Raw genomic sequence first — 27,555 nt, 5'->3', positions numbered from 1 at the left:
TGGGAGGGCATGGAAATGACCAGTAATCCCTTCTATGACACTTGTCCAATGATATTCTTATTAAACAATGTAACATACAGCCTCTCGTATCTTTAGCTTGCATTAACAAAAATAAAAACGTACTGCTTTATTTTTGAAAATCCTGTGGGAAGAATAACTGTTATTGCAAGGCTGAGCTCTATGGACCCTAACCACTTTTCTCCCATTGACATAATTGTATTTATAATACGATTTCCTATTACACAAGGATTCTTAGGAACACAACTATTGCGTTAACAGAATAACCTGTATCCTGTCACTAAATCATATCATCCATTATGTTTTGCAGCTGCTTCTGTGCAGATTGGCTTGTCTTCCCTGCATGCTGAACAATGATGAAATACAGTGCCCTCCATAATGTTTGGGACAAAGACACATCATTTATTTATTTGCCTCTGTACTCCACAATTTGATTTATAACAGAAAAAAAAAAATCCCATGTGGTTAAAGTGCACATTGTCAGATTTTATTAAAGGCCAATTTGATACATTTAGGTTTCGCCATGTAGAAATTACAGCTCATTTAATTACTGGTCATTTAACCATTTAATTACTAGTCCACCATTTCAGGGCACCATAATGTTTGGGACATTTAGCTTCACAGGCGTTTGTAATTGCTCAGATGTGTTTAATTGCCGCCTTAATGCAGGTATAAGAGAGCTCTCAGCTCCTAGTCGTTCCTCGTCTTTCCATCACCTTTGGAAACTTTTATTGCTGTTTATCAACATGAGGACCAAAGTTGCGCCAATGAAACTCAAAGAAGCCATTGTGAGGCTGAGAAACAAGAATAAAACTGTTAAGAGACATCAGCCAAACCTTAGGATTTGTCAATGACCAATGTCCGCAGAAGACTTCATGAACAGAAATTCATGTTATGGCCTGGCATGTATGGCGTCTGAAGGTACTGGCTCACTTATCTTCATCGATGATACAACTGCTGATGGCAATAGCATAATTAATTCTGAAGTGTATAGACACAGCCTATCTGCTCAAGTTCAAACAAATGCCTCAAAACTCATTGGCTGGCAGTTTATTCTACAGCAAGACAATGATCCCAAACATACTGCTTAAGCAACAAAGGAGTTTTTCAAAGCTTAAATATGGTCAATTCTTGAGTGGCAAAGTCAATCACCTGATCACAACCCAATTGAGCATGCCTTTTTATATGCTGAAGAGAAAACTGAAGGGGACTAGTCCCCAACCCAAGCATAAGCTAAAGATGGCTACAATACAGACCTGGCAGAGCACCACCAGAGAAGACACCCAGCAACTGGTGATGTCCATGAATCACAGACTTCAAGCAGTCATTGCATGCAAAGGATATGCAACAAAATACTAAACAAGACTACTTCCATTTACATGACATTGCTGTGTCCCAAACATTATGGTGCCCTGAAATGGGGGCACATGTATAAACACTGCTGTAATTTCTACATGGTGAAACCAAATGTATAAAATTGGCCTTTATTAAAATCTGACAATGTGCATTTTAAACAAATGTGATTGTTTCTATTACAAATCTCAAATTGTGGAGTACAGAGGCAAATAAATAAATGATGGGTCTTTATCCCAAACATTATGGAGGGCACTGTATTAAATCACTTAATTGACTGCAATATGCACTGGTCCATCCGGAGGTCATGAATTTTGTTGCATTCATGGCGTCAGTACAGAAGAACTTACCAGCTGGCTTCTGACACATGCAAGTAAAAAAACATTTCATAGAGAAGATTCAGAAGCAAATGTGTTACGGTCAGTTATTTTAATCAAACACACGAAAAATACAATATGGTAGATCACTGATAGATCCAAGTTGTTTTACAAATACAAAATGTGATCCTGATCAATAATGGAGATCTTAACCATTCAATGTTCTTAAGTGAGGATATAACATATCCCTTCGTGCAAAATCTAACATAATTTTAGTTTTCTGCAAGTTTAATAGAACAGAGAAGACTCCAACACTAAATCCAGGGAGTTAATCAAATGAGCCTTGGAATTAATTCTCATTATCAGATGTCTCCATTTTGAATTCATAATACTGTTCTAGATTAAATGAATTAAAAAGAATCTAGCCAAACACAATTAGAGATGTTACCAATATTCAAAGGTGATAAAGGTAGATGGGTTTGGAAAATAGTGGTTTACAATTTATTTTAAAGTGCATTTGGGAGGAATCTAGGTTTCAACTAGTAAATGTTCAAGTAACCTCTATCAGTAAGATAATTGAAATAGTAAGAGCATCATCAGCTGCCTGTAGAGTAGCTACTTGCCTAGGTAAAGCAGCACTCTTTAATGGGATCTTAACTGAGGTTTATCTACAGGTGCACTCATACAAAACAGTTTTCTAAATGATAATGACATCATATTCAAACTTTCACTCCGAGTTTAGATTTACACAGTAAACAAGAATTTACTGTTTCATGTAAAATGCTCAGTCCAAGATGCCAACAACCATGGTAAATACTAAATTCAAATGATCCTTGAAATGCCACAATAATGTACACACTTCCTCCACTGGCAAAAGCTCAGCATATGACAGAAACAGTGGATAAGTGAACCCTGAGGAATAGATTCAATGATTACATATACCTTTACAGTTGAAGCAAAATTCAGGGTGCTTGATGAAAAAGTATATTAATATATAAAATCATTAATAATTTTAAACAACAAAGGGGAGAAAATTCATTTAAAAGCTCATAATTAAGTTTCACGTTAACTTTCGTATTTTTAAAATAAGCAAAAAATACATTGGAAAAAGTTAACGTTGCAGTCAATGGAAAATCATTAGCTGAGTAAAATGCAGTCGTGCCCACATCAGTCTTAAGATCGATGCTTCCAGGTTTCAGAGCCACACGTTTCACTTGTGAAATCTTAGAACACGTTTACTTCTCAGGTTGTTGCAGGTCCTCATTCAACAGAGGCTGATCTTCCCGCCCTTTATTGTTATAAGATATCAAAGCTTGGATTTTCTGTTGTTGGTACTGACGCGCCCGGTTGTACAGAAATACTCCGATGATGACTAAAGCAGTCCCGAAGGCTGAGTAGGTGGTGATCTTGTTGCTGAAGATGATAATACTGAGCCAGATCGAAAGGGCATGTTTCACCGTACTGGCAACACTAAATTGGTGGAGACAACAAATTAGATATTGATCTCTCCATATCAAATCCTAATTTTAAACCATAAATAATTCTACAGGTACCAGCATAATTCAAGGACAGCTTCTTTGCCCATGTTTATTATAGTTTTAACGGACATCTCACAAGCTTAGGATATATTCTTGCCCCCCCCCCCCCCCCCAATAAGCTACCTCGTTGTAGACCTTGTACTTTAAAACAAATAAACTGCACTTTCTCTGTTGTTGTAACACTGTTCTTCACTGTTTCTCTTTATGCACTACCTGGTTTACTCGTATGTACATCAGTCTGAAGAAGGGTTTCGGCCCGAAACGTTGCCTATTTCTTTCGCTCCTTAGATGCTGCTGCACCCGCTGAGTTTCTCCAGCACTTTTGTCTACCTTCGATTTTCCAGCATCTGCAGTTCCTTCTTAAAGACTCAAAAGGGATAATGGTTTCCTTCTCTGCAGTAATCGCAGCTGCTCTGTCCCAGACCATAAGAAATTCCAAAGTTGTGGGCACAGCCCAGAATATCACACAGACCTCCTCCAACCCCCATCGCTGATGATCTACACTACATGCTGCCTTGGGAAAGCAGCCCTGGAACTCCACCACTCACACCAATATATTCTCTATTTCCCCCTCTCCTGTTGAGCAGAAGATACAAAAGTCTAAAAGCAATAGCTTCTTCCCTGCTGTCATCAGATTATACCACCCTATCCACACCCATCTTCATTTGAGGTACGATTCCTAACATTCTGTACATTTTTACCCCTGATGTCCACTGACTTTGATTTTACCAGGGCTCCTTAAATGTTACATCAGGTAAACTGCAACAACATCAAGGCAGCCTCTCCCATCTCCCCTCGGGAATCTACTAATCTGCTTACCTGAAAGTAACAGGTGATATCTTTCCCATTAAAGCATATGCAGTCACACTCTGAATATGAAATAAGATTCCATCAATAAGAAGAAGAACCACAACGTCTTGATTAAAACTAAATGAGTGTCCACTACTTCCAAGGACTGGAACATCCTACAAAAGAAAAGGCGCTGGGTTATTTATCTTGAGACTAGCTGCAGAAATGTAGGCAAAGGGCAGCATGGTGGCACAGCGATAGAGCTGCTGCCTCACAGCTCCAAAGGCCTGGGTTCGACCCTGAATGCAGGTGCTGTCAGTGCAGTTTGTAAATTCTCCCATAGGTTTTCTCTGGGTGATCCGGTTTCCTCCCACACTCCAAAAACATGCAGGTTTGTAGGTTACTTTCTGTAAATGCCCCTAGCATGTAGGACATGGAACTAGTGTACGGTTGATTGATAGCCGGCGTGGACTCAGTGGGCCGAAGGACTTGTTTCCACGCTGTATCTCTAAACAAAGCTAAACAAAGGACTGCACACAAAACATCACATTCCAATAGAAAATTAATTTGGCCAGTCAGTATCTGGTATTGTCAGCAACAATCACAGACACTTTCATTCCAATGACTACAGAAAGCACCATTCACATAAGGGAAGGGAATTCGATGTTTGCTTGTTGGCTAAGAAAATCTTATCGCCTCAGATTATGTCAAGGGACACAAAGTATGCATCTGGACTGTCACCCTTTCTATTTTAAATCTTCTTCTTTTCCAGTAGGTGACGTTTAAGTTTGCCAGGCTTTTCACCATTTCCATATTATCTATAGGGCATTTTGATTTTCTGTACGTTTTCCCTATCTCTTCTTTGCCAATCCATAATAGTCTAATAAAATAAGTCAGAGAATGTACAGCAAGGGATAAGTAACAGAATGGACTGCTTGGTGGTTTCAGGCCAGAAACATGGATCACATGCAGGCAACGAGATTTGTTTATCTTGGTATCATGTTCAGTACAGACATTGTGGGCCAAAGGGCACCGTTCTATATTTCAAGTTCTAAAGCATAGGGTGGGAATAAAGGGCAGGTACTTGGTGAAATGTGGGCAGCACTTCACCAGGGCCAATACTGGGATGTCAAATATGGCTACAACATTAGTAAACACAAATTGACCAAAATGTTACGGGCGGTACAGTTGTGCAGAAGTCGATGATGCTGCCTCACCACCTCTTGGGACCCAGATTGAAATCTGACCTCTGTTGTCTGTATGGATTTTGTGTGGATTTCCCCATATGCTCTAGTTTCCTTCCACATCCCAAAGATGTGCTGGTCGATTTAAACATGCTCTGTAAATTACCCCTTGGTGTATGAATGCAGTGAAGAGATTTCAAGATGAAATAGGAGAGTTCTTGGTTTCTTGGTCCTCCAAAATATTCCAAATGGAATTTAAACTGGAGGTGGAGTTGATAAGCATTTGTCAGTGAAATTGCTGGGCTGCCTGGAGATGAGGAGGAAGGGTACTGATGGAATTACTCTGCTGAAGCTGGAATACATCTAATTGGCGACATGGTCTCTTTATCACAAAAGTAAACTGTAAATTACAAAGAGAAAACCAGCCATCAATTTGGCTAGCAGTAAACTGAATCTTTAAACTGAATCTCTGCGCCACACAATGCCAGCGACCCGGGTTTAATTCTGGCTAGGGGTGCTGTCTGTACGGAGTTTGTGTGTTCTCCCACTGACTGCGTGGGTTTTCCCCGGGTTCTCCGGTTTCCTCCCACATTCCAAAGACGTACAGGTTTGTAAGTTATTTGGCTTTCATTAAAAATTGTAAATTATCCCTAATGTGTAGGAAAGTGCTAGTGCAAGGAGTGATCACTAGTCGGCGCGGATTTGGGGGGCCAAAGGGCCTGTTTCCGCACTGCCTCTCAAAAGTCTAATGTAAAGTAACTCCTTTAGGAGTTCTCTTACCATGAGAAAAATCCATGCTGGAATTAACATCACCACTGCAGCAGCGCTGGTGTAAAACTGCAGTTCTGGTGGTCTAAGATCAAAAGAGAAAGTATTATAAAATAGAACATTGAGTCTCCACTGACAAGAAGTTTTTTTTTGGAGACGAGGGCATCTGTAATATCCATTTTCACGATTTAAAAAATTTATTAAATTATGAATATCACCGTTATGATGATATTTATTCAAAGTTTTTGCAAAAAAAATCAATTAGGTGGACAGCGGTGGCTAAAATCATTGAACATGATGTTAAGATTGTCATGTGGAAATACCTGGTTGATTGTCATTCAACATGTGAAGGTTCCCTCTAAAATAGTTGATAGGTATTTTGTATAACCAAGTCTTAAACAATGACAAGACTTAACGTTGAAACTATTTCTGGGTGTACATTTGTGCATAGCAATTAAAGTGTGTTGCACCTAAATTTAAACAAATTTGAAACCACAAAATATTTACAACATTCTTCATATTATTAATTAGAAATTGAGGAGTTGACAATAAACTCGAATTGACTGGTAAAACCAAAATGTAAAAACTTACGAGAACTTATATTTGTCTCCACTGAGCAATTTCTTAGAGAAAACATTCTGTAAACTAAAAATGGAAAGTATTAGCACAGAGCTAATACAAACAGTAAATTATCAGTTACAATAGCTATCATTTTCTTGGCAAGGAATCGAAGGTTTAATATCCATTATTGCATGAATACCCCAAAAACATATAGAACAGAAGAACAAAGTGTCTGTATTGCAAATCCCATAGCAAAAGAAAAGAGTACGGAAATTGTTGAGATTGAAAGCTGATAAATCCCAAGGATTTAATTATATTAATCCCAGTTTTGAAGGAGGTAACCTCAGAGATGGTAGATGCTTCGGTTGTTATCTTTCAGGGTTCTATAGATTATTGAATCTTCCTGAAGATTTGGGGGGGGGCAAATATGACCCCACTAGTAGGGGAGCGGCCTGGTCGAGGGAAGTGCCTTGTGAGAAAAGTGCGAGTCTTTGGCTGGAGAGTCTTCGGCGAGGAGGCTGACGTGAGGAGACAACGCCAAAAGTTGGAGAGGGTGAGACGCAGTAAAGTAATGACAGGCAAGCTAATTCAGTGTGATGCTTGCAGGATGTGGGAGGTCAGGGACATTGCTGGTGCCTCTGGCTGCTACAACTGTGGAAAGTGTGTCCAGGTTCAGCTCCTGAAGGACCGTGTTAGGGAACTGGAGAGGCAACTGATGACCTCAGGATCATCCGGGAAAACGATAGTTTCCTAGACAGGACCTACACGGAAGATACCGGAAGAGAGAAGGTGGGTGATGATGGGAAGGAAGCTTGGAGTACAGGACACCCCGGGGGATGTACCTCTTGAAAACAGGTTCACCCTCTTGGAAGTTGTCGGGACAGAAGATGCTGCCAGTCTGAGCGGCGGACAGGTCTGCGAGTCAAAACATGGCGCTGAGGCAAAGCCGAAGAGACAGACGTCAGGCAGAGCCGTGGTAGTCGTGGACTCCATGGTGAGAGGTACAGACGGGTTTCTGTGGCAACAGGTGGGATTCAAGGATGGTGTGTTGCCTCCCTAGTGCCAGGGACCAGGACGTCATGGACTGACTGCAGGGCATCCTCAAGGGTGAAGGTGAGCAGCCGGAAATAGTAGTGCATGTCAGCACAAATGATGTTGGGAAGAAGAGGAAAGCGATTCTGCAGCGTGACTTTAGAGCTCGGAAGAAGGCTGAAAAGCAGGACCTCCAGGGTGGTTATCTCCGGTTTGCTTCCAGTTCTTCGTGCTGGTGAGGCAGGAACAGGAGGATAGGGAATCTGAATGTGTGGTTGAGGAGCTGGTGCAGGGGGCAGGGATTTAGATTCTTAGACCACTGGGATCTGGTTTGGGGTAAGGGTGAATTGTACAAAAGGGTTGCACCTTAACAGGTGGGGGACCAGCATTCTGGCAGGCAGGTTTACCACTGCTACACGGGTGGGTTTAGACCAACTGGGGGGGGGGGGGGGAGAGACAAATTGGAAATACAAGGATGGAGTTAAAGGGAAAGAGAGTATAGGAAAAATTAAGAAAGACACCAGAATTAACAGGACAGAAAGCTCACAAAGTGATAGGAGAGTATGGCCAAGTAAAATAGGAATCAATGTGAAACATGAGGTGAGTAATGGATTAAAAGTATTATATATGAATGCACAAAGTATAAGTAAAGTGGATGAGCTTGAGGCTCAGTTGGAGATTGGTAGATATGAGATTGTGGGGATTAAACATAGAAAATAGGTGCAGGAGGAGGCCATTTGGCCCTTCCAGTCTGCACCGCCATTTATTGTGATCATGGCTGATCATCCACAATCAGTAACCCGTGCCTGCCTTCTCCCCATATCCCTTGATTCTGCTAGCTCCTAAAGCTCTATCTAACTCCGTTTTAAATTCATCCAGTGAATTGGCCTCTACTGCCTGAGGCAGAGAATTCCACAAATTCACAACTCTCTGGGTGAAAACGTTTTTTCTCATCTCAGTTTTAAATGGCCTCCCCTTTATTCTTAGACTACTGATTGTGAATGATCTGCCATGATCACAATGAATGGCGTTGTTGGCTCGAAGGGCCAAATGACCTCCTCCTGCACCTATTTTCTATGCTTCTATAGGGAGGAGGGAGACAGAAAATAGGGAACTACCGACCTGTTAGATTAACGTCAGTGGTAGGGATATCCTGGAATCTATAACAAAAGATGTAGTAACAGAACAGCTTAAAAAGATTATTGGGATTAAACAGAGGATTAAAAAAGCATGTTTAATAAAATGCTGGAATTCTTTGAGGATATGATTTATGAAATAGATACGATAGAAGCAGTGGAATTCATAGATTTTTGTACAGTTTTCAATAAAATCCCACGCATGTCAATAAAGTTAGAGCAAGTGGAATTGGGGATAAAGGAGTTGAAATAAGAAGACCCTTGGTGGTTGTGATTCGTGGGGTGGTGCAGGCGTCAATGCTTGGGCCCCACAATCTTTATCGATGATTTGGTGATGGGGGTCAATTATTTATTTCCAAGTTTCCTGATGATAAGTAACTAGGTAGGATTAAAGTACAGATAGGATGTAAAGAGACTCTGGATACATTGAAAAGCTGAGTGAGTGAGCATGATTGTGACAGATGGAAAACAATGAGGAACAACACGAGGTCATCCACTTTGGTGAACACCATAGAAAAGCAGTGTGTGTGTTAAATGGTGAGAGACTGGTTAGTGTGGATAATCAAAAGGGACCTCGATGATACAGGTCACTAAAGGCCAACAAGGTGGTGTAGGAAATGATTGGGAAGGGAAATATCATGTCGGCCTTTAAAATTTAAGGGTTTGATTACAGGAGTGAGTCTTATTGTAATTGTATAACGGCTTGGTGAGACTGTACTCAAAATACTGTGCAGTTTTAGTCAACATACTTTTAAAAAAAGGATGCATTTGACATAGAAAGAGAGCAGCAAAGATATGCTCAACTGCTTCCGGGGATGTCAGACATGCCATTACCAGAGATTGAGGAGACTGGGACTGTATTCCCTCGAGTTTAGTAGAACAAGAGGAGATCACATCGAACTTTAGAAAATATTAAAGGGCTGACATGCAAGATGAAGCGAGGATGATAGACCAGGGGTATGGTTTGAGAATAAAAGGAAGGCTAATTAGGACTGAGACACAGATAAACTTCTTGATTTAAAGACTGGTGAACCTTTGTTATTCGCTATTGTTATGGCTTGGTAATTGCGATTGATAGACATGTGAATATTAAAGGAATCAAGGGATGGTAATAACACCGGAAAATAGCATAGAGACAGAAGATTGGATGTAATTTTAGTTTCAATCAAGTTAGTACGACATCTCTTGCTGCAGACAAAGACATCTCTTGCTGCAGACTGTCCCATATCAGCTCTTTCTCCTCCAAATGCAAATAAATCGTAGTCCTAAGAAGCTTCTCCAATAGCTTCCCCAACACTGACATGATGCTAAATGCCCTACAATGCCCTGGATTATCTTCAACAACACGGGAACAACATTGGCCACGCAATTGCAATGAGATAACCTCAATGTCCCAGACTCCAATGTGTAATAGCCAATCCTACTAATTGTCCTTTCAACACAGCATTCTTCATCTGCTTGACATATTTAAATGGAATAAAAAGTGAAAGTGCACGTATCATCACTACGACAGATTTGGAATGTACAACACCATAGGTGGTGGTTATGGAAGATTTTTAAAAAAAGGAATGTGATAAAATCTTGAAGAAATTGCAACAAGAAGGACCAGGAAACCAGCTGAACGACTCTAAGAAGGTTATGGGACTGGGCGACTACAAGAAGTCCACAAAGCCCATCCGGAAGGCCCTAGACAGCTCCCATCTCAGATTATTCAGTAATTCTTTACTGAAATAAAAGAGTCTAGGGTTGGTCCCATGCCAGAACCTGGTCACATAATCAAATGATAAAACCTGCCATCTTCAAAGTCTTGCTGTTCAGATTAAGATCAAATTAGGTCACAGGAGACGGTCTGGACTTGAGGCAACATTTCCCACTGAACCACCAAAAACTATTTGACTGCTAATTACATTAATTACAGGACTTCAAGACTTTTCACTGTACACTGAATGCTTTGCTTGGGACCAAGACACACAAGGTTACAAAGCAGCGGAAGTTCCTAAAATAACTGCATTCATCCTTTCGAATTTAGAAGAAAAACCACAGAAAGTTCTTGGTCTTTGCAGGGTCAAATCAACAGCAATGGGATTTTTGCTAAATTTCCCTTCAAGAGGCTTGGCAGATCACTTAAGAAGGGTCTCTACCAAAAACATCACCTATCCATGTTCTCCAGGGATGCTGTCTTACCCACAGAGTTTCTCCAGTACTTTGTGTCATTTTGTGTATTAACAGCATCTGCAGTTCTTTACTTCTACTGGCAAATGACTACCTTTAGGTGCAATTAAGAATATGCAATAAATGGTGACCTAGCTAATGACAACCAAAAGCCATGGTGAATAAGTAAAAATATGTTTGATAATTGCACAGATGGCAATGTGCTCACACCTCCGCTCTGGATCTAACACTCCTAGAAAAATACAGGCAGAGCTCCAAATTCGTATGTTGCAACTAGATATTTTCATTTAACTTGAGAGCAAGAACACTAACATTATGTACTTACCAGTCCATGATATTGGTGGACAGGGCAGCTGAGAAGCCAAGCATGTTAAAGTTGATTTCTGTGACAGTACACAATGCCAATCCACCCATTATAGGCATTAAAGACAAGCTAACCCATAAACCTAGGATAAGGAGATAAAACATGGAAAAATCTCTCAGCTTTTGAAGGGTATGTATGTTCATACAGTATTAGAATAGCGCACTAGTGAAGAACTTCCAAAACAAACCAGAGACTCAGTTTATTCAGGTGAATGCCAGACGACTGCGATAGGGCCTGGATACCATCACAGGTCACCAGCCAACATGGGGGGGGGGGGCATTTTCTGGCATCGATTCATTTCTATCGGATGAGCTTAATGCCTTTGATGTGAGTTTTGAAACAGGCAGACAAAGCTGCTCTTCCCATCCTCTACTATGTCTCATACACCTCAATGACTGAAGTCAGATCTACTTTAAAATGATAATCTCTCAGTAAGCAGCTAGCCCAGTCCCTGGACGGGTTCAATGTGCAAAGTGATACACCTTGATGTGAAGAGAAGTCAGACAAAACATGCAATTCCTTTAGGGTTGCAAGGAAACATATGCACATAGGCAACCTTGTGCTGCAATATCTTAGAGCTGATAGGCAATTTACAAAAGCATATCAGAGTCTGTATTTCATAAGAGTTGGTAATTATACAGAAATGGGAAAATTACAATGAACCTTTATTGGTCCCATTTGGAGACCTGCCTAATTATGGTCACAACCCTTTATAAAGAAATGAGTTGCCACGGACAGCTGTGCGGGCCACGTCATCAGGTATTTTGAAAGCGGAGATTGAAACATTCTTGATTTGAAATAAATTTACAAAAAAGGTTCCCAAGATGAAGGACTTACATCACAGGGAATAGTTTGCTTGGGACCAGAGTAGGTGAGGAGGATGTTTGATAGTGATGTTCAAAGATGACGAGAGACATAGTGAAAAAAAGAGAAATGCCATTCCCATTGGTTGAAATAGAAAGTGCACTGGATACATGTTTAAGAACTGGCAGTTTAAAACAAAACATAACAAGAGATTAACACCTGCATTGCCTGATGAAGTTGAGCATCAAATTCAATAATTACTATCAGAACAGTAGTGGCTGTCTTCTTGAAAGTGGGGGAGAGATGAAATACAGGGCTTGAGGGGAAAAGGTGAGGAATGGTTTTGGCTACATAACATTTACAGGGAGTGAGCAACGGAAAGGTGATGTGACCTCCTCTGTGATGCTAACATTTGATGAAAATCTGAATTAAGATATTTGGGAAACATAGGATAGATGATCAAAAGCAAGGTTTTGAGGAAAAGGAGGCTGACAGGAAGTCCAGAGTTTCAGGCGGGGACAATTGAAAGCATAATCGTCACTGAAGAATTGAATGTAATAGGGCTGAATTGATGCAAAGCACAGACCACAACATGGAACAAGAGCCTTCAGCCCACCGAGTTCATCAAACACCTATTATAGAGCATAGAACAGTACAGCACAAGAGCTGACCCTTCAGTCCACAAAGCAATGGCGAACATGATACCAAGAGCAATTCCATCAAAAAGTCTCTGCCTCAACCATCAATCCCAGAAAGTTCCAAGCACTCTCCATCATCTGTGTAAAAAAACACATGTCCCACACATCTCCTTTAAAATTTGCCTCTCACCTTAAAAAGATGCCCTCTAGTCTTTGATTTTTCTATCTTGGTAAAAAAAGCTCTGCCAATCTATGGCTCACATAATTATACATACTTCTATCAGGTCTCCCCACAACCTCTGGCATTCCAGAGAAAATGATTTAAGTCCCTGTTGCTATTACCCTCCAATTCTGGTAAACCACCTCTGCACCCTTCCAAAACCTCCACATCCTTCCTGTAATGGAGTGACCAGAACTGCACACAATAGTCCAAATGTGGCCTAACCAAATCCTGTAAAGTTCCATCATGACGTCCTGACTCATACTCACTGCCCCAACTTATGGCAGCAAGCATACGATAAGCCTTCTTTACCTGTAAACATTAATCCCACTTTATTCATCCCACATTCTCATCAATTCCCCAACCACCACTCATCTAGGCACGAGACAATTCACAGAGGCCAATTTCCCTACCAACCCACACATCTTTCGGATGCGGGAGGAACCCTGAGCACCCAGGGAAAACCAACGTGGCCACAGGGAGAACGTGCAATCTCCACCGACAGTGCCAACGGTCAGGATCAAACCTGGCCGCTTGAGCTACGAGGCAGTAATTTTAAGAGCATTATATGACTTGTAAATGTTACAGTGATTGAGGAGTGAAGCCACGATGTGATTTGATAACAATGTTGAAATTTTTTTTAAAGCTTGATACTGGATCATTAAACAACATAGATAAACAAGAATAAAGTGTTGGGTGAACAGGAATTTACGAGCTGGGAGGACAGAGGAGTTTTGGATGTTTGAGTTTATGACAGGAGAAAGATGAGATGCCACAAAGGAGTGTGTTGGAACAGTCAAGTTTTATGGTAGCAATGTATGAAATCTTCAACGGCAAAAGGCTGAGGGAAATGGATTATGGATGGGATCCTGTAGTTTAATGACAAGGGTGAGTAGGATGTTCACATTTAATGAAGTGTTGTTGATCGATAGTATAATCTTCATAAGATCCATGTAACAATCCATCAACAGTCACCAAAAACTAAAAAAACTATAATCATGAACTAAGATAATACAACTAATACATTTATCAAAAAGGGCTCCATACCTGTGTATTCTCCCAGAATAAGTCTGGACATAATGACAGTAAAAATTGGTGCTGAACTTTTTACAGTTTCTGCGAATGAAACAGCGACATTCTTTAGACTTACAAGCCCCAGAACTACAGTAGCAAACCTACATGAAAATAAAACATATCAGCAGATGTCAGGATGAAAGTGAAAAACAAACAATAATTATCTTAAATATGAAAAAGTCAAATTTAATAAATTTGATTAAAAAAAAGGATTCAAATATTGTGCACATTACGAGATAAAACCAGAAAATGCTAAATGCAAATAGTCAGGCAGCATTCAAGCAGAGATACAAAAAAAGATGAAATTTCAAATTGATGATTTTTTTCTAATAAGAGATCATCTTGAATAGTTACTGTAACTGTTTCTATATTTGCCACAATGCCATTTTTTTTTTTTTAGATTTCCAGCATCTGCAGTTTGCTTTCCTGTAAACTCTGAAATTTGAATAGTACTTCCTGATCTTTGGTGCCACAATCAAAAGCACACAGGTCTTTGATTCTACTATTTGTACTTTGCAAGTACCCGTGTTAAATTTTGTCTGCTACATAACTGCGCCTCTACGTCTAAGTTCTGTTGTAGTTTACTGCAATCCGCACATTTTGAAATGGTCTCTTACACAGTCACTGTAGAATAGTTATTAAATTTGGGGGTGGAAAAGTAATGATCCCACTAGTGGCCCTTGGCAGCCCAGTGTCTATCTTCTTCCTCTCTAAGAAACAGCCATTCACCTTGCTCATTCTATATTCCCATCCTTAAGCTGGTCTATTTCACACTATCCAGCAGACGCATTTCTCCCCTCACTCTCTGATGGGTTTCAAACTTATTGATGAGCCCATTATGGGGAACCATATTAAAATGCCCCATGGAAGTTAATGTACACCACTGTAATTACATCTTCCTCATCCACCCTTTTCATTACCTCAATAAAAACTGAGGCTAATTAAATATATTGGTCCCTTACTTTGTGCTCAGAATGCATTCCAGGAACCAGTGCGCTGAGAACTTGGTACAAACTCCTGTCATGGACTACTGCACTGGGAACCCGTTCTAGGGCTCAACACTCTGCAGTAATATTATAACTAATTGTTGCATGGTTTTGTATGGATTTAGCTACCAGGGCAACATTATGCTACGGCTAGTGTTAGGTAAACTGGGTCAGCAGCCGCCAAGCTTGTCACTAAAACAAAAACTCTAGACTGGGGTGTATTGTGTGAGCTAAAAATGAGGAAGAGACAGCAGCTTCTGTCCAGCAATGCAAATTTATAATGTAAACCTTCAGCACTATAAATGGTAGTGACCTACATTTATTTTCCAAGTTTTACCCACCTTTGGCTGAAATATTTGATGATCTGAACTATTATAGTCAGTTAAACAACTAACATTCAGGGATGGAGGTGTGTTACACAAGAATATATATATTTTTAATTAATTAAGTATGTACCAACCAGGCTGTTACAGGTTTCTTTTCCCACTCCACACGGTAAAAAATAATGCTCATAAATTGAAAGTAAATTAATACATGAAAACAGGGGGTAGCTGTTTACAGCAATTTAAGTTATTTCTAACTCACCTCATTAATCCCACAAAGAACATAATCATGAGAAAGTTTGGTGGATATTCCATTCTGGTTTTATGCTGATATAAACAACAGGGGACATACATTTTGAAACAACCAATTATAGTGGTTGTAAGTATCTGGACAGCACCTGGAAAAGTCAGACATAGCAAGATGATCATAAATTAGTACAAACACACACCACTTGTGAATCTTCACTAACAAGTACTCAGTATTGAAACGTCATGGCCCAAGGCACAAGCATGTTCTGTTCTTCAAACAATACTCAAACTGATGTTGGATGGCTCCAGGTGAGGTGATTGGATGGGAGGAAAGAGTTTGTTGGTTTGGTGTAGGTATTTCCAGCTACAATGCAGACATAGACACAAAGTGCTGGAGTAACTCAGCAGGCCGGGCATCATCTTGGAGAAAAACAATAGGTGACGTTTCGAGTTAGGACCCGAAACATCACCTATCTTTTTCCTCCAGAGATGCTGCCGGACCCACTGAGTTACTCCAGCATTGTGTGTCTATCTTTGGTAGAAACCAAAATCTGCAGTTCTTTGTTTCTACAATGCAGACATTCCTGACTGACTATTCTATTGCACAGCGACTACAAAGCAATTTTTACAGATGAAATATTGCAGTTAAACTTTTCATGTTTTTCCACACATTGAAAGCTAAACAATAGGACAATACATTTTCTTTAAAAAAATCTGAAATTATTTAATGTTAGCTCCTACTATGTCCAACTGTATTCATGAAAAAACTTGTGGCAGAGTTCACTCCCAGCAAGTAGAGAATTGAAAGGCAAATCATTTATTCCAAAAGCTACTAATGTAAATAATGATAACTGGCAGAATATAGAGTTAAGCTTAATATTGCTTCCATGAAAGCTATAATACAAAAGATTTATTTATATATAAAAAAAGATACTTACCTAGCATTCCTGGCTCTCGTTCCAACAAAGTCAGGATGTATTTGTTGAGGAATAGTGTGCAGAAACTGAAAAAAAACCAGAGGCCGAGGTACATCATGGCCCTGACACTCCAAATGCCAAAGTTGGATTCGATCACTGTTGTCTCGGTGATGGTTATTTTTAACACACTTTCATCTGTACAACTGTCGCTTCTTGTGATTGCAATCTTTTCACTCCTATCAAAGAGGTGGAAACGTCCTGGAAAATGCTTTACTTTGGACAGCTTCTCATCGGGAGGCTTTTTATTGTCCAGCAAAGGTGTGGAATTCTCATTTAAAGACATTCTCCAGTTACAGTCTGCAGCTTGGTTGTTTACTGAAACACAACATTTGAAATATACAGTAGGACAAAATTGTCTGCCAATAACATAAAAATTAAGAAAGTTTTTTGCACAAGGCTCCTTTGATGCTAAATGTGTAAGTTGGTCAACATCCAGTATTTTTCCAGCTTAGATAATTTTTACCTTCTTAATAATCATAACATCAGATCAGCAACTGAAAGCAGGCATCTGTTTCAAACCCAGGCAGGAAAAATATTTTGTGTATAAATGTCTCTTCTACAAAAATTTCCTTTTTGCGTCCTTTTCTTTTCCTTGGTTTAATGCCACAGACCAATGGACTCAGAAGAATTGTTTACAGATCTCGAAACGAGCAAGTTGAGAATTTCAGCCACGTCATCAATTTGAGCCACTTCCACCACTCCTACCCCGTCATCCTGGGCACGATGGAGAAAGGGAAAGAGCAACCAAGGCAGAGGCACAAAATGACAGAGAAGAGGGAAGGAAGAGGTGGAAAATCAAGGCGAACCAAAACATTCAGAGATCTATCCCACAGTAATCAACAACCCAGACATTTCCTACAAACATTAACAGTTTAGAAGCTCTGTAACAAGATGTTCATTATAAGAATGTCTCTCCAGCGCTCCTCGACTCTTTGCTTAATTCATGTTGCTCAGCAAGATGTTCAACTAAATATTTTGCTTTTGTGGCTATCGATGCATTGTACAGCTTACTGTGATCACACTTATGACCCAAATATTTAGTACTGCACAAATGGATAGCCTATTCAGTCAAGACAGCATCTACAATTGAAAAAGCTTTGGTAGTGCTATTGACATTCAAGGACGAGTTGCACAAGCAATGGTGGGGGGTGGAGGGGTGTGGGGGTGGAAGAACTGATCATGGTAAAGCTAACAACATCAGAAGGTTAGAGAAAATTAAACAGAATGACAAAGACAGAAAAAACAGAAGGGTTTCGGCCCGAAACGTCGCCTATTTCCTTCGCTCCATAGATGCTGCTGCACCCGCTGAGTTTCCCCAGCAATTTTGTGTACCTCAGAAAAAAACAGAATGTTGCTTGAAAGAAAAGTTGCATAGAAATGTACAATAATCAGAATAAATAATTATGGGTGTTTTTTAGGAATTATTCATCTAAAATAGATGGTTAAATATGAACACATATTTGAAGGACAAACTTTTGTACAATGGAACCATATCTGCCCTACAAAAGACTCGAGTTGCTAACAATATGAAAGAAGCTGTTTATACTCCAGGATGCTGACCTTGCTGGGATTTACTAGAACGGATCAGAAGGTGGCCAAATCCCTTGGGAAAGGAGAAACTATCAAGGAGTGAATTATACTGAAACCCTTATACCTCCAAGTGATTGGTTACTGTCTTTATATGGACAACTCTGAGCCACTTTTCCAAAGGAAGATCATTCAGAGTTGCAATTCTCACCACCAGCTGCTGAAGAATGCCATTTATTGAAAATAAAACAGCTTGATAAAACAAAATTAATAAACTGAACTTGCTGCTACCAAACAATTCTTCCTGCAGCATTAATGGTAGTGAATTTCAGCATGCTGACAACTAATTTTGATATGAATAGTATAATCTCTGAAATACATTTTGATTTAACCCCATTAGGGAGCAGTTTAATTATTTACTTTAGAATTCCACTAGCAAATCCACTATCAAATTTAAGTTCACGGAGAACACACTAACAGCCATCCCTGCCATATGCCTCATGTAACTCGCGTTTCCAGATCATTAGTTTAGATTCCCACCCACCAACATTCACGGGACAAGTGCAAGGTAGCGTGGTGGAGACCAATTGGAGACTGAGAGGAGACCTAATAGAAGTTTATAAAGTTATGAGAGGCTTAGATAGGATAAATGGACAGAATCTTTCTGTCAGGATGGAAGAGTCAAATACTAGAGGGCATGGGTTTAAAGGAGAAGTCCACTTTGCTAGCAACAGAAAATCTGGCAAGTGAATGGTTAGATCAAATGCTGGGAGCTGTGCCTGCACCAGTCTGGGTGTGAGTGGGAGTGGAATAGCTCCATCCTCCAGGTCAAACACTGTCCCACCCCAAATACCTCACTGAAGAATGATGTTGTCAGCAGTTGGGAGTTCAACAGATATCACAATTATTGGTAAATTTTGTTCAATGTGCGTTGTGTAAGCTGTTTATTGCCACACCTCAATGTAAATGGCACAGGACTGAAAACGGCAACGTTTGATCCAAAGGACAGCATGTCCAAGAACATTGCATTTCTCATTAATGAAAGAAGCATGTTCAACCTAAACTTGATGTTCAAGTCTTAGGAACAGGGTTTTGACCCGCAAAATTAAATTGGCAAGATAAAAGCTTTAAAGTTGGTATATATTATTACACATTATAATATAATAGACATACTAAAAATCAAAGCCTTTGTTTTAACACGTGAAAATACACATTAATGATCAAAGTATTTCATAGCACAATATATCCATTTTTTCCCCAAATAATCTAGCTACAATAATTTGGGATTTATTAATGTTCTTAAGGAATTTACTTATGAAGCCCCATGAGCCATTTACCATTTACACTACAAAACTCTTTGCAACGACAACATTTCTTCAAAACAAAATCAGATACGTTCATCATTTTTCTCATGGGATGTCAGCCATAACATCACCCCCCGACCCACATCAAAGAGAGTATTTATGTTAATGCTATCTTTGCTAAATTAGTTAATTCGGTTGAACTTGAGAAAAGGTAGCAGGGAAAGACTCTAAAATGGAATTAGAATGGACAGATGAAGGAACATCTCAGTGCATCGACCTGAAACATTCCTGTTTTTCCTTCCACAGATGTTGTAATAACATTTTTATTTGACATCTCACTTTATTCCTCAAAGCACAGGGGGCTGAAGGGTAATTGTTTGGAGGTGTATAAGATCATGAGGGGAATAGATAGGGTGAATTCATTGTCTTTTACCCAGAGTAGGGTAATCAAGAATTGGAGGACATAGGTTTAAAGTGAGAGAAGAAAGATATAATAGGAAATCGAGGGGCACGTCAAGTATATGGAACGAACTGCCAGAGAAAGCAGATGAGGCAGATACTATAACAACATTAAAAGACATTTGGACAGGTACAAGGATAGGAAAGGTTTAGGGGAATATGGGCCAAACGCAGGCAGATGGAACTAGCATAGACAGGGCATTTCTGTGCTGTATGGATTTAAGTGAAGGACGACACTTCAGACAATATACCACATCCTCACTTGCTTTGTAATCTGCCCAACAAGAGGAGATAGCTTGAACTCTCAATCTTCCTACAAAGCAGATAAAAGTTTATCTTAGTATCAGACATCATTGGCCAAAGGCCCTATTCCTGTGCTGTACTGTCCTATTCTACTATTCTAAAGCTTTTTTTTTTTTTTTTAATATTTTTTTATTAAAGGTAATCAATTACAATGCTTCAAACAACTTTATATCAAATTAATTCAATTTGCATTAAGTAAAACACTAATAATACTTATCTACTATTTTTTTTTAGAAATAATGATAGAAAAAGAATAGAACAGTTATAAATCATTAAGAAAGTGATTAAATAATAAATTGATTATATATAAGAAAGAAAAGAGAAACGAAAAAAAAAAAGAAAAAAAAAATGAAAAACCACAATATGTATTGTTAATAACACTACTACAAGTGATAGTATCAATAAAGACATATATGTTAATTCCAATATAAAAATGAATTATTCTCACCAAATCCCGCAGGGTGCACGCCGAGCTGTGTTGCCAAGAACAGCTACTTCTCTAAATACTGTATATATGGAGACCATATCTGTTCAAAAGAATTATACTTGTCCAATAGGACAAATCTAATTCTTTCCAGATGTAACGTCTCCATCATCTCTGCTGCCCACATTTTGGTTGTGGGGGATAATGTTCCCTTCCAAAATTTCAATATGATTTTTTTCCCAATTATCAAACAGTAATCAAAGAAATTTCTTTGATTTACTGTAAGTGATAGATGTAAATCCGGAATTCCAAATATTATTAGCTTTGGGTTAGGGTCCAATTTAACTTTGATGACTTCAGAAATAACTTAAAAAATTTCTGTCCAGTAATAATTCAATTTAGGACATGTAACGAAACTATGTATTAAATTTGCCTCTGCTTTCTTGCACTTATCACAAATAGCGGAGAGATTCGGAAAAATACTATTTAATTTAGTTTTCGAATAATGTAACCTATATAATACTTTAAATTGTATCAATATATGTCTGGCGTTTAATGAACACCGGTGTATTCGTTGTAGACTTTCTTCCCAGTTTTCTTTTGTTATAGCCAATCCCATTTCATTTTCCCATGCTTGACGATATATTTCCGTTATTGGATTCTCCTTATCCAAAATGATGTTATATATATAGGCTATTAATTTTTCTGTATTTGGATATAAATTAAACAGTTCGTCTAACAGTCCTGCTTCTTTATTTTTATAATCTTGTGTATTGGATTTAATATAATCTCTAATTTGTAAATACCTAAACAAATGTTGTGGAGACAATCCATAAATATCTTGTAACTCCTGGAATAAGAGAAATTTTCCTTTTCTATAAAGGTGTTCTATCCTTGTAATTCCTAAATCATCCCATTGTTTAAACCCCCCATCTAATATAGCAGGTTTAAACAATGGGTTATTCATAATTGGTAATCTAAATGAGAGATTATCCAAATGTAGAGTCTTAACTATTTGTTTCCAAATACGTCTATTATTATATATTATTAGGTTGTCTTTATAATTTTTTTTTTGTACTTCCGTTGGTGCAAAAATTATCGAACCCACATTGAAAGGTAGACAGTCTTCCTTTTCAATATTTAACCATGTCGGTTCATGATCCATATTTACCCACCAGAAATTCATATTCTTAATCTGAACAGCCCAAAAATAATATAAAAAGTTTGGAAGTGCTAATCCTCCATTTATCTTAGCTTTGCATAGATGTTTTTTATTTATTCTGTGATTTTTATAATCCCAAATAAAACTATTAACCATATTATCAATTTTTTTTAAAAAAGTTTTCGGAAGAAAAAAAGGAATAGCCTGAAACAAATATAACAACTGTGGTAGAAATACCATCTTTATGGCACTTATTCTACCAATCATGGATATAGGAAGTGTTTTCCAATATAAAATATTTTTTCTAAGTTTATCTAATAGTTGAGGATAGTTGGATTTTATTAATGAGTTATGAGTTTTAGTTACGTTAATCCCTAAATATTTAAGTTTGTCTGTAACTACTTTTAATGGGTATTGTTGTAATGTATTTAGATTTATTCCTGTTATTGGCATAATCTCGCTTTTATCCCAATTAATCCTATACCCAGAAAATGCACCAAACTTAGTTATAATGTTTAGCAGGTTGGGAATACTAATTTCCGGTTTTGTAATATAAATCAAAACATCATCTGCATATAAAGAAATTTTATTAATTGTTGTATCAGTATTATAGCCATATATTTCAGGTTCAGATCTAATTTTTTCCGCCAATGGTTCTATCACCAATGCGAACAATAAGGGTGATAACGGACATCCCTGTCTGCATCCCCTAGAGAGTTTGAATTTGGCTGATAAAATTTGGTTAGTCAAAATTCTTGCAATAGGATTCGAGTATAAAATTCTTACCCATTTACAAAATCTATCCCCCAATTGAAACTTTTCCATTATATTAAATAAATACATCCATTCCACCTGATCAAACGCTTTTTCTGCATCTAATGATATAACCGCTAGTTCCGTATCTCGTATTCTTTTTGAATATATAATATTAAACAAGCGTCTGAGATTATGGGATGAATAACGTTTTGGGATAAAACCTGTTTGATCATAATGTATTAATTTAGAGATCACTAAACTTAATCTCCTAGATAAGACCTTGGTTAATATTTTTTGGTCTGTATTTAAAAGGGCAATCGCTCTATATGATCCAGGATCTTCCAAATCCTTATCTACTTTAGGGATGAGTGTAATTGTGGATTCATTTAGAGATTCTGGTAATTTTCCTTGGTCATATGCATATCTATACATTATTTGTAATCTTGGAGAAATCAGATCTTGAAATTTTTTATAAAATTCTGCACTCAGGCCATCCGGGCCCGCTGCTTTTCCGTTCTTTAGCGAACTAATTGATTCTATAATGTCTTTTACTGTTATTTCAGCATTTAACAATTCTCTACCTTCCTGATCTAAGCTATTGATTTGACATTCTTGTAAAAATATTTCCATACTATCTGTTTGTCCTGTTAGTTTTGACAAATAAAGATTTTTATAATATTGTAAAAATCTATCATTAATATCTTTTGGAGTAGTCAGTATATTTCCATACTCAGATCTAATTCCGTGTATCATCTTCTCATCTTCTAATTTTCTAAGCTGTCGTGCTAGTAATTTTTGAGGTTTATCTCCAAATTCAAAATACACTTGTTTAGTTTGTTGAAAAAGTTTAATAACTTGATTAGAATATATTTTATTTAATCTATATTTTACTGATGCAATTTTATTACTTAACTCTTTGGAAGGCTGTTTTATATTTTCATTATCTAGACGTTTTATCTCATTTTCTAAATTTTGTTCTATTTTTCGATTTTCTTTATTGAGATGTGCTTGTGCGGATATTATTGCGCCACGCATGAATGCCTTAAATGTGTCCCAAAATAGTGATGGGGAAATTTCAGGATTATCATTAGTTTCAAAAAATAATTTAATCTGATCCATCACATATTTACAACAGTCATTGTCCTTTAATATCTGAGGGTTAAATCTCCAGGTAGTAGTTTTATTAGATATATCTTTTAATTTTATCTTAAATGTTAATGGCGCATGATCCGAGATGATAATATTATGATATTTTGCGTCATACGTAAAAGGAAGTAATTTAGAATCTATTAAAAAATAATCTATCCTCGAATAGGTTCCATGTACGGGTGATGAAAAAAATAACTCAGTAGGGCTTCATTAGTTAGAAAGTACCCTGGAATATCCTGAAGTTATGAACACTATATAAATATAACTTATTTTGTGTCATATGCCCAGAGAATTGAGGTCCATTTGACATTTTAAACAGGCTGTACCATCTCTCTACTGCCACTAAAAATCAGCAGGATAAATTTATTCTATAGAACTCTGAATATAACAAAAAAAAAAATATAAATGTACACAAATGATTCATCTGAAGGTACATTTATCAACACGTTTTAAGTATGTTAGCCTCATCAGCTGCAGAGTTTTTTTTTAAATATACACACATCCAAGGAGGTCAACTTGTGGAAAGAAACCGGTCTCCTGTTACATTATATGTTGAATAAAGCCAAGATATACAGCCTCAAAGTTAGCCCATGGACTGCACACGTCGACACACTTCTATCCTCTCAGGCAAAAAACAGTGAACATGAGATACAATAAATTAAATGAGGCGAATTTCAGTTACATTGGGGACCGAAAAAATGTCCCCAATGTAAATGAGTTTACAGATCCCCTTCCACGCGGAGCACACACAGTTCACGGGCACAACCGTGCTGAGTGCACAAGTCAGCACCAAATTAAGAGAATACATAATTAACAGAATCTATCTTCCCCATGACAAAGACAATTTTTATGTGAACTCATGGACTCTGGGGTCATCGGGACACCTCACCGCAACGCACAGGCCGGCTTCAAGCACAAGCTTGGACCGCCTTCCCTCCCTCCCAGATCCCACACACCATCCACCTGGAACTACACAACCCCAAACCTCACCCCGCCACGTCCCAAACACTACCCACAACCTCCAGATCACACACACCCACCGGGCCAGGTGCCACTCTCCTCTCCTCCTGCTCCCCACAGGGCCCCCCCCCCCCCCCCACACACACACTAACCCCACAAATATTGGGTTCTAATTCACCCGTTGATCCTACACCTCTCCCCTTCCTTGTGACACATCCCCCGGTCTCCCTCCAACCCCACCCTCTATCCCCCACCCTCTCTCCCCTCACTCACCCGCTGTCGCCCGCGCAGGCGCGCTCATCCTTTCCCCAACAGCCCCTCATTCATGGCGGCGCCAGTCCCGCACCCACACATGGACGCGCCTCTGCTCGGATGGCGGCTGCGGCCGCGACTAGGGAACGTCGCCAAGCGACGGGCGGAGCGCCCTTTGACCCTCTGCCCCGAACCCGCCGCTCCTCCTCCTCCTCCCGCCACCGCCGCGCGGCGCAGACAAAGAGCGCCAGGCGCGATCTTTGGTCAAGAGCAGCCCCCCCCTGTGGCATTGTGGGCTACTGGCTGGCCGGCCTCACACCTCCTACCCCAGTGGAACACAGTCAGTCACAAAGATCTTAGAGCATTCAAGAAGGAACTGCAGATGCTGGAAGATCGAAGGTACACAAAATTGCTGGAGAAACTCAGCGGGTGCAGCAGCATCTATGGAGCGAAGCAGATAGGCGACGTTTCGGGCCGAAACCCTTCTTCAGACTGATCTTTGGTCAGTCAGCCACGCTACGCTCTATCATCCTTGCACAGTTATCCCACTAGTGCTTCTCAACTATGCTTCTGTGCACGCGAGGGAAAGAACTGCAGGTGCAGGTTTACACCGAAGATGCTTTCAAGAGAGAGCTAGATAGGGCTCTTAAAGATAGCAGAGTCAGGGGATATGGGGAGAAGGCAGGAACGGGGTACTGATTGTGGATGATCAGCCATGAGCACAGTGAATGGCGGTGCTGGCTCGAAGGGCCAAATGGCCTACTCCTGCACCTATTGTCTATTAGACACAAAATGCTGGAGTAAGTCAGCGGGACAGACAGCATCTCTGGAGAGAAGGAATGTATGAGGTTTCAGGCTGAGAGCCTTCTGCAGCAAAGATACTAGATATCTAGTAGCTGCACCCGCTGAGTTTCCCCAGCAATTGTGTGTACCTACTAGATATCTTTGTTCTGCAGACTGAGCGTCGGGAGAGGGAGTTACAAAGATAAGGAAACGTCACCCATTCCTTCTATCCAGAGATGCTGTCTGTCTCGTAATGCTTCTATATATATGTATGGTATATTTTCAAAGATCCGTGGATGCGAGGTTAGTGCAGCCGTGACCCGATTGAACAACAGAACAGACGCAAAGGGCTGAATGTCCTGCATCTCCTCCCACTCTTCTTCACACAGTAAAACCTCCCAAAGGGCCTTGTAGGTAACTTCCCATTTGTGTCCAAACCTCATAAGAAATTGCTCATCTAACGTGGTGGCTGTGTGGAATGAGCTTCCAGTGAAGGTGGTGGAGGCAGGTTCGTTTTTATCATTCATCTAATGAATTTCTACATTTCCTTACTTCGTCCACTTTGATCTTTCGTTTACACACCCCACCCTTCTCTAACTCTAGACTCCCTCTCCCCTGACTCTCAGTCTGAAGAAGGGTCTCGTCGCCCACTCCTTCTCTCCAGAGATGCTGCATGTCCTGCTGAGTTAGTCCAGTAGTTTGTGTCTTCAGAAAATGTTATGGGTATGATTGTGTCAAATGTATAACAGGATTCTCACTGCACTGCGTGCAAAAAAATAATGTCACTACTTAGGTACACGTGACAATAAAGTACCATTGAACCATAGTTCTTTACACCTTTCCTGTCTCTCTTTCACCAGTGTCAGAGAAACGTCAGATGTAATTATCCTTCGTCACTGGCCACTGTACCGCCAATTTCAGTGTCATATGCAAATTTACTAACATTGTTAACTACATTGTCATCCAAATTGTTAATACAGATAACAAACAATGGTGGATCCAACTCCATTCGTCACAGGCCTCTGATCAAAAGAACACCCATCCACAACTATCTCGACTACACTGCTTCCTGTAAAGACTCTATCCCCTACTCCCAATTCCTCCGTCTCTGCCACATCTGCGCCCAAGATGAGGTGTTCCATATATAACCATATAACCATATAACAATTACAGCACGGAAACAGGCCATCGACCCTTCTAGTCCGTGCCGAACACGTATTCTCCCCTAGTCCCATATACCTGCGCTCAGACCATAACCCTCCATTCCTTTCCCGTCCATATAACTATCCAATTTATTTTTAAATGATAAAAACGAACCTGCCTCCACCACCTTCACTGGAAGCTCATTCCACACAGCCACCACTCTCTGAGTAAAAAAGTTCCCCCTCATGTTACCCCTAAACTTCTGTCCCTTAATTCTCAAGTCATGTCCCCTTGTTTGAATCTTCCCTACTCTCAGTGGGAAAAGCTTATCCACGTCAATTCTGTCTATCCCTCTCATCATTTTAAAGACCTCTATCAAGTCCCCCCTTAACCTTCTGCGCTCCAAAGAATAAAGCCCTAACTTGTTCAACCTTTCTCTGTAACTTAGTTGCTGAAACCCAGGCAACATTCTAGTAAATCTCCTCTGTACTCTCTCTATTTTGTTGACATCCTTCCTATAATTAGGCGACCAAAATTGTACACCATACTCCAGAATTGGCCTCACCAATGCCTTGTACAATTTTAACATTACATCCCAACTTCTATACTCAATGCTCTGATTTATAAAGGCCAGCACACCAAAAGCTTTCTTTACCACCCTATCTACATGAGATTCCACTTTCAGGGAACTGTGCAGTTATTCCCAGATCCCTCTGTTCACCTGCATTCTTCAATTCCCTACCATTTACCATGTACGTCCTATTTTGATTTGTCCTGCCAAGATGTAGCACCTCACACTTATCAGCATTAAACTCCATCTGCCATCTTTC

At 39.4% G+C, this 27,555-nt stretch overlaps 1 protein-coding gene across 3 annotated transcripts; it reads right to left on the bottom strand.

Moving 5' to 3' along the window:
- Nucleotides 1-1,785: 1,785 nt before the first annotated feature.
- On the bottom strand, nucleotides 1,786-25,090 carry slc35e2b (solute carrier family 35 member E2B). Of its 3 annotated transcripts, none has more exons than XM_033047898.1 (9): nucleotides 24,821-25,090; nucleotides 16,465-16,818; nucleotides 15,540-15,675; nucleotides 13,942-14,069; nucleotides 11,194-11,314; nucleotides 6,559-6,612; nucleotides 5,980-6,052; nucleotides 4,046-4,191; nucleotides 1,786-3,158 (listed from the first exon to the last, which is right to left on the bottom strand). In XM_033047898.1, exons 1-9 carry the CDS (start codon nucleotides 24,846-24,848, stop codon nucleotides 2,924-2,926), a joined length of 1,275 nt encoding a protein of 424 aa, XP_032903789.1. In that variant the 5' UTR covers nucleotides 24,849-25,090; the 3' UTR covers nucleotides 1,786-2,923. The 3 variants fall into 3 exon arrangements, with proteins under 3 accessions (XP_032903789.1, XP_032903790.1, XP_032903791.1); XM_033047899.1 differs by having other exon boundaries at nucleotides 16,465-17,217; nucleotides 24,821-24,934; XM_033047900.1 differs by lacking the exon at nucleotides 24,821-25,090 and adding an exon at nucleotides 16,967-17,665.
- Nucleotides 25,091-27,555: the final 2,465 nt, after the last annotated feature.

Source organism: Amblyraja radiata, chromosome 31 (assembly GCF_010909765.2).
Source record: "Amblyraja radiata isolate CabotCenter1 chromosome 31, sAmbRad1.1.pri, whole genome shotgun sequence".
NCBI lineage: Eukaryota > Metazoa > Chordata > Chondrichthyes > Rajiformes > Rajidae > Amblyraja > Amblyraja radiata.
This window is presented reverse-complemented; position numbering and strand designations above follow the sequence as displayed.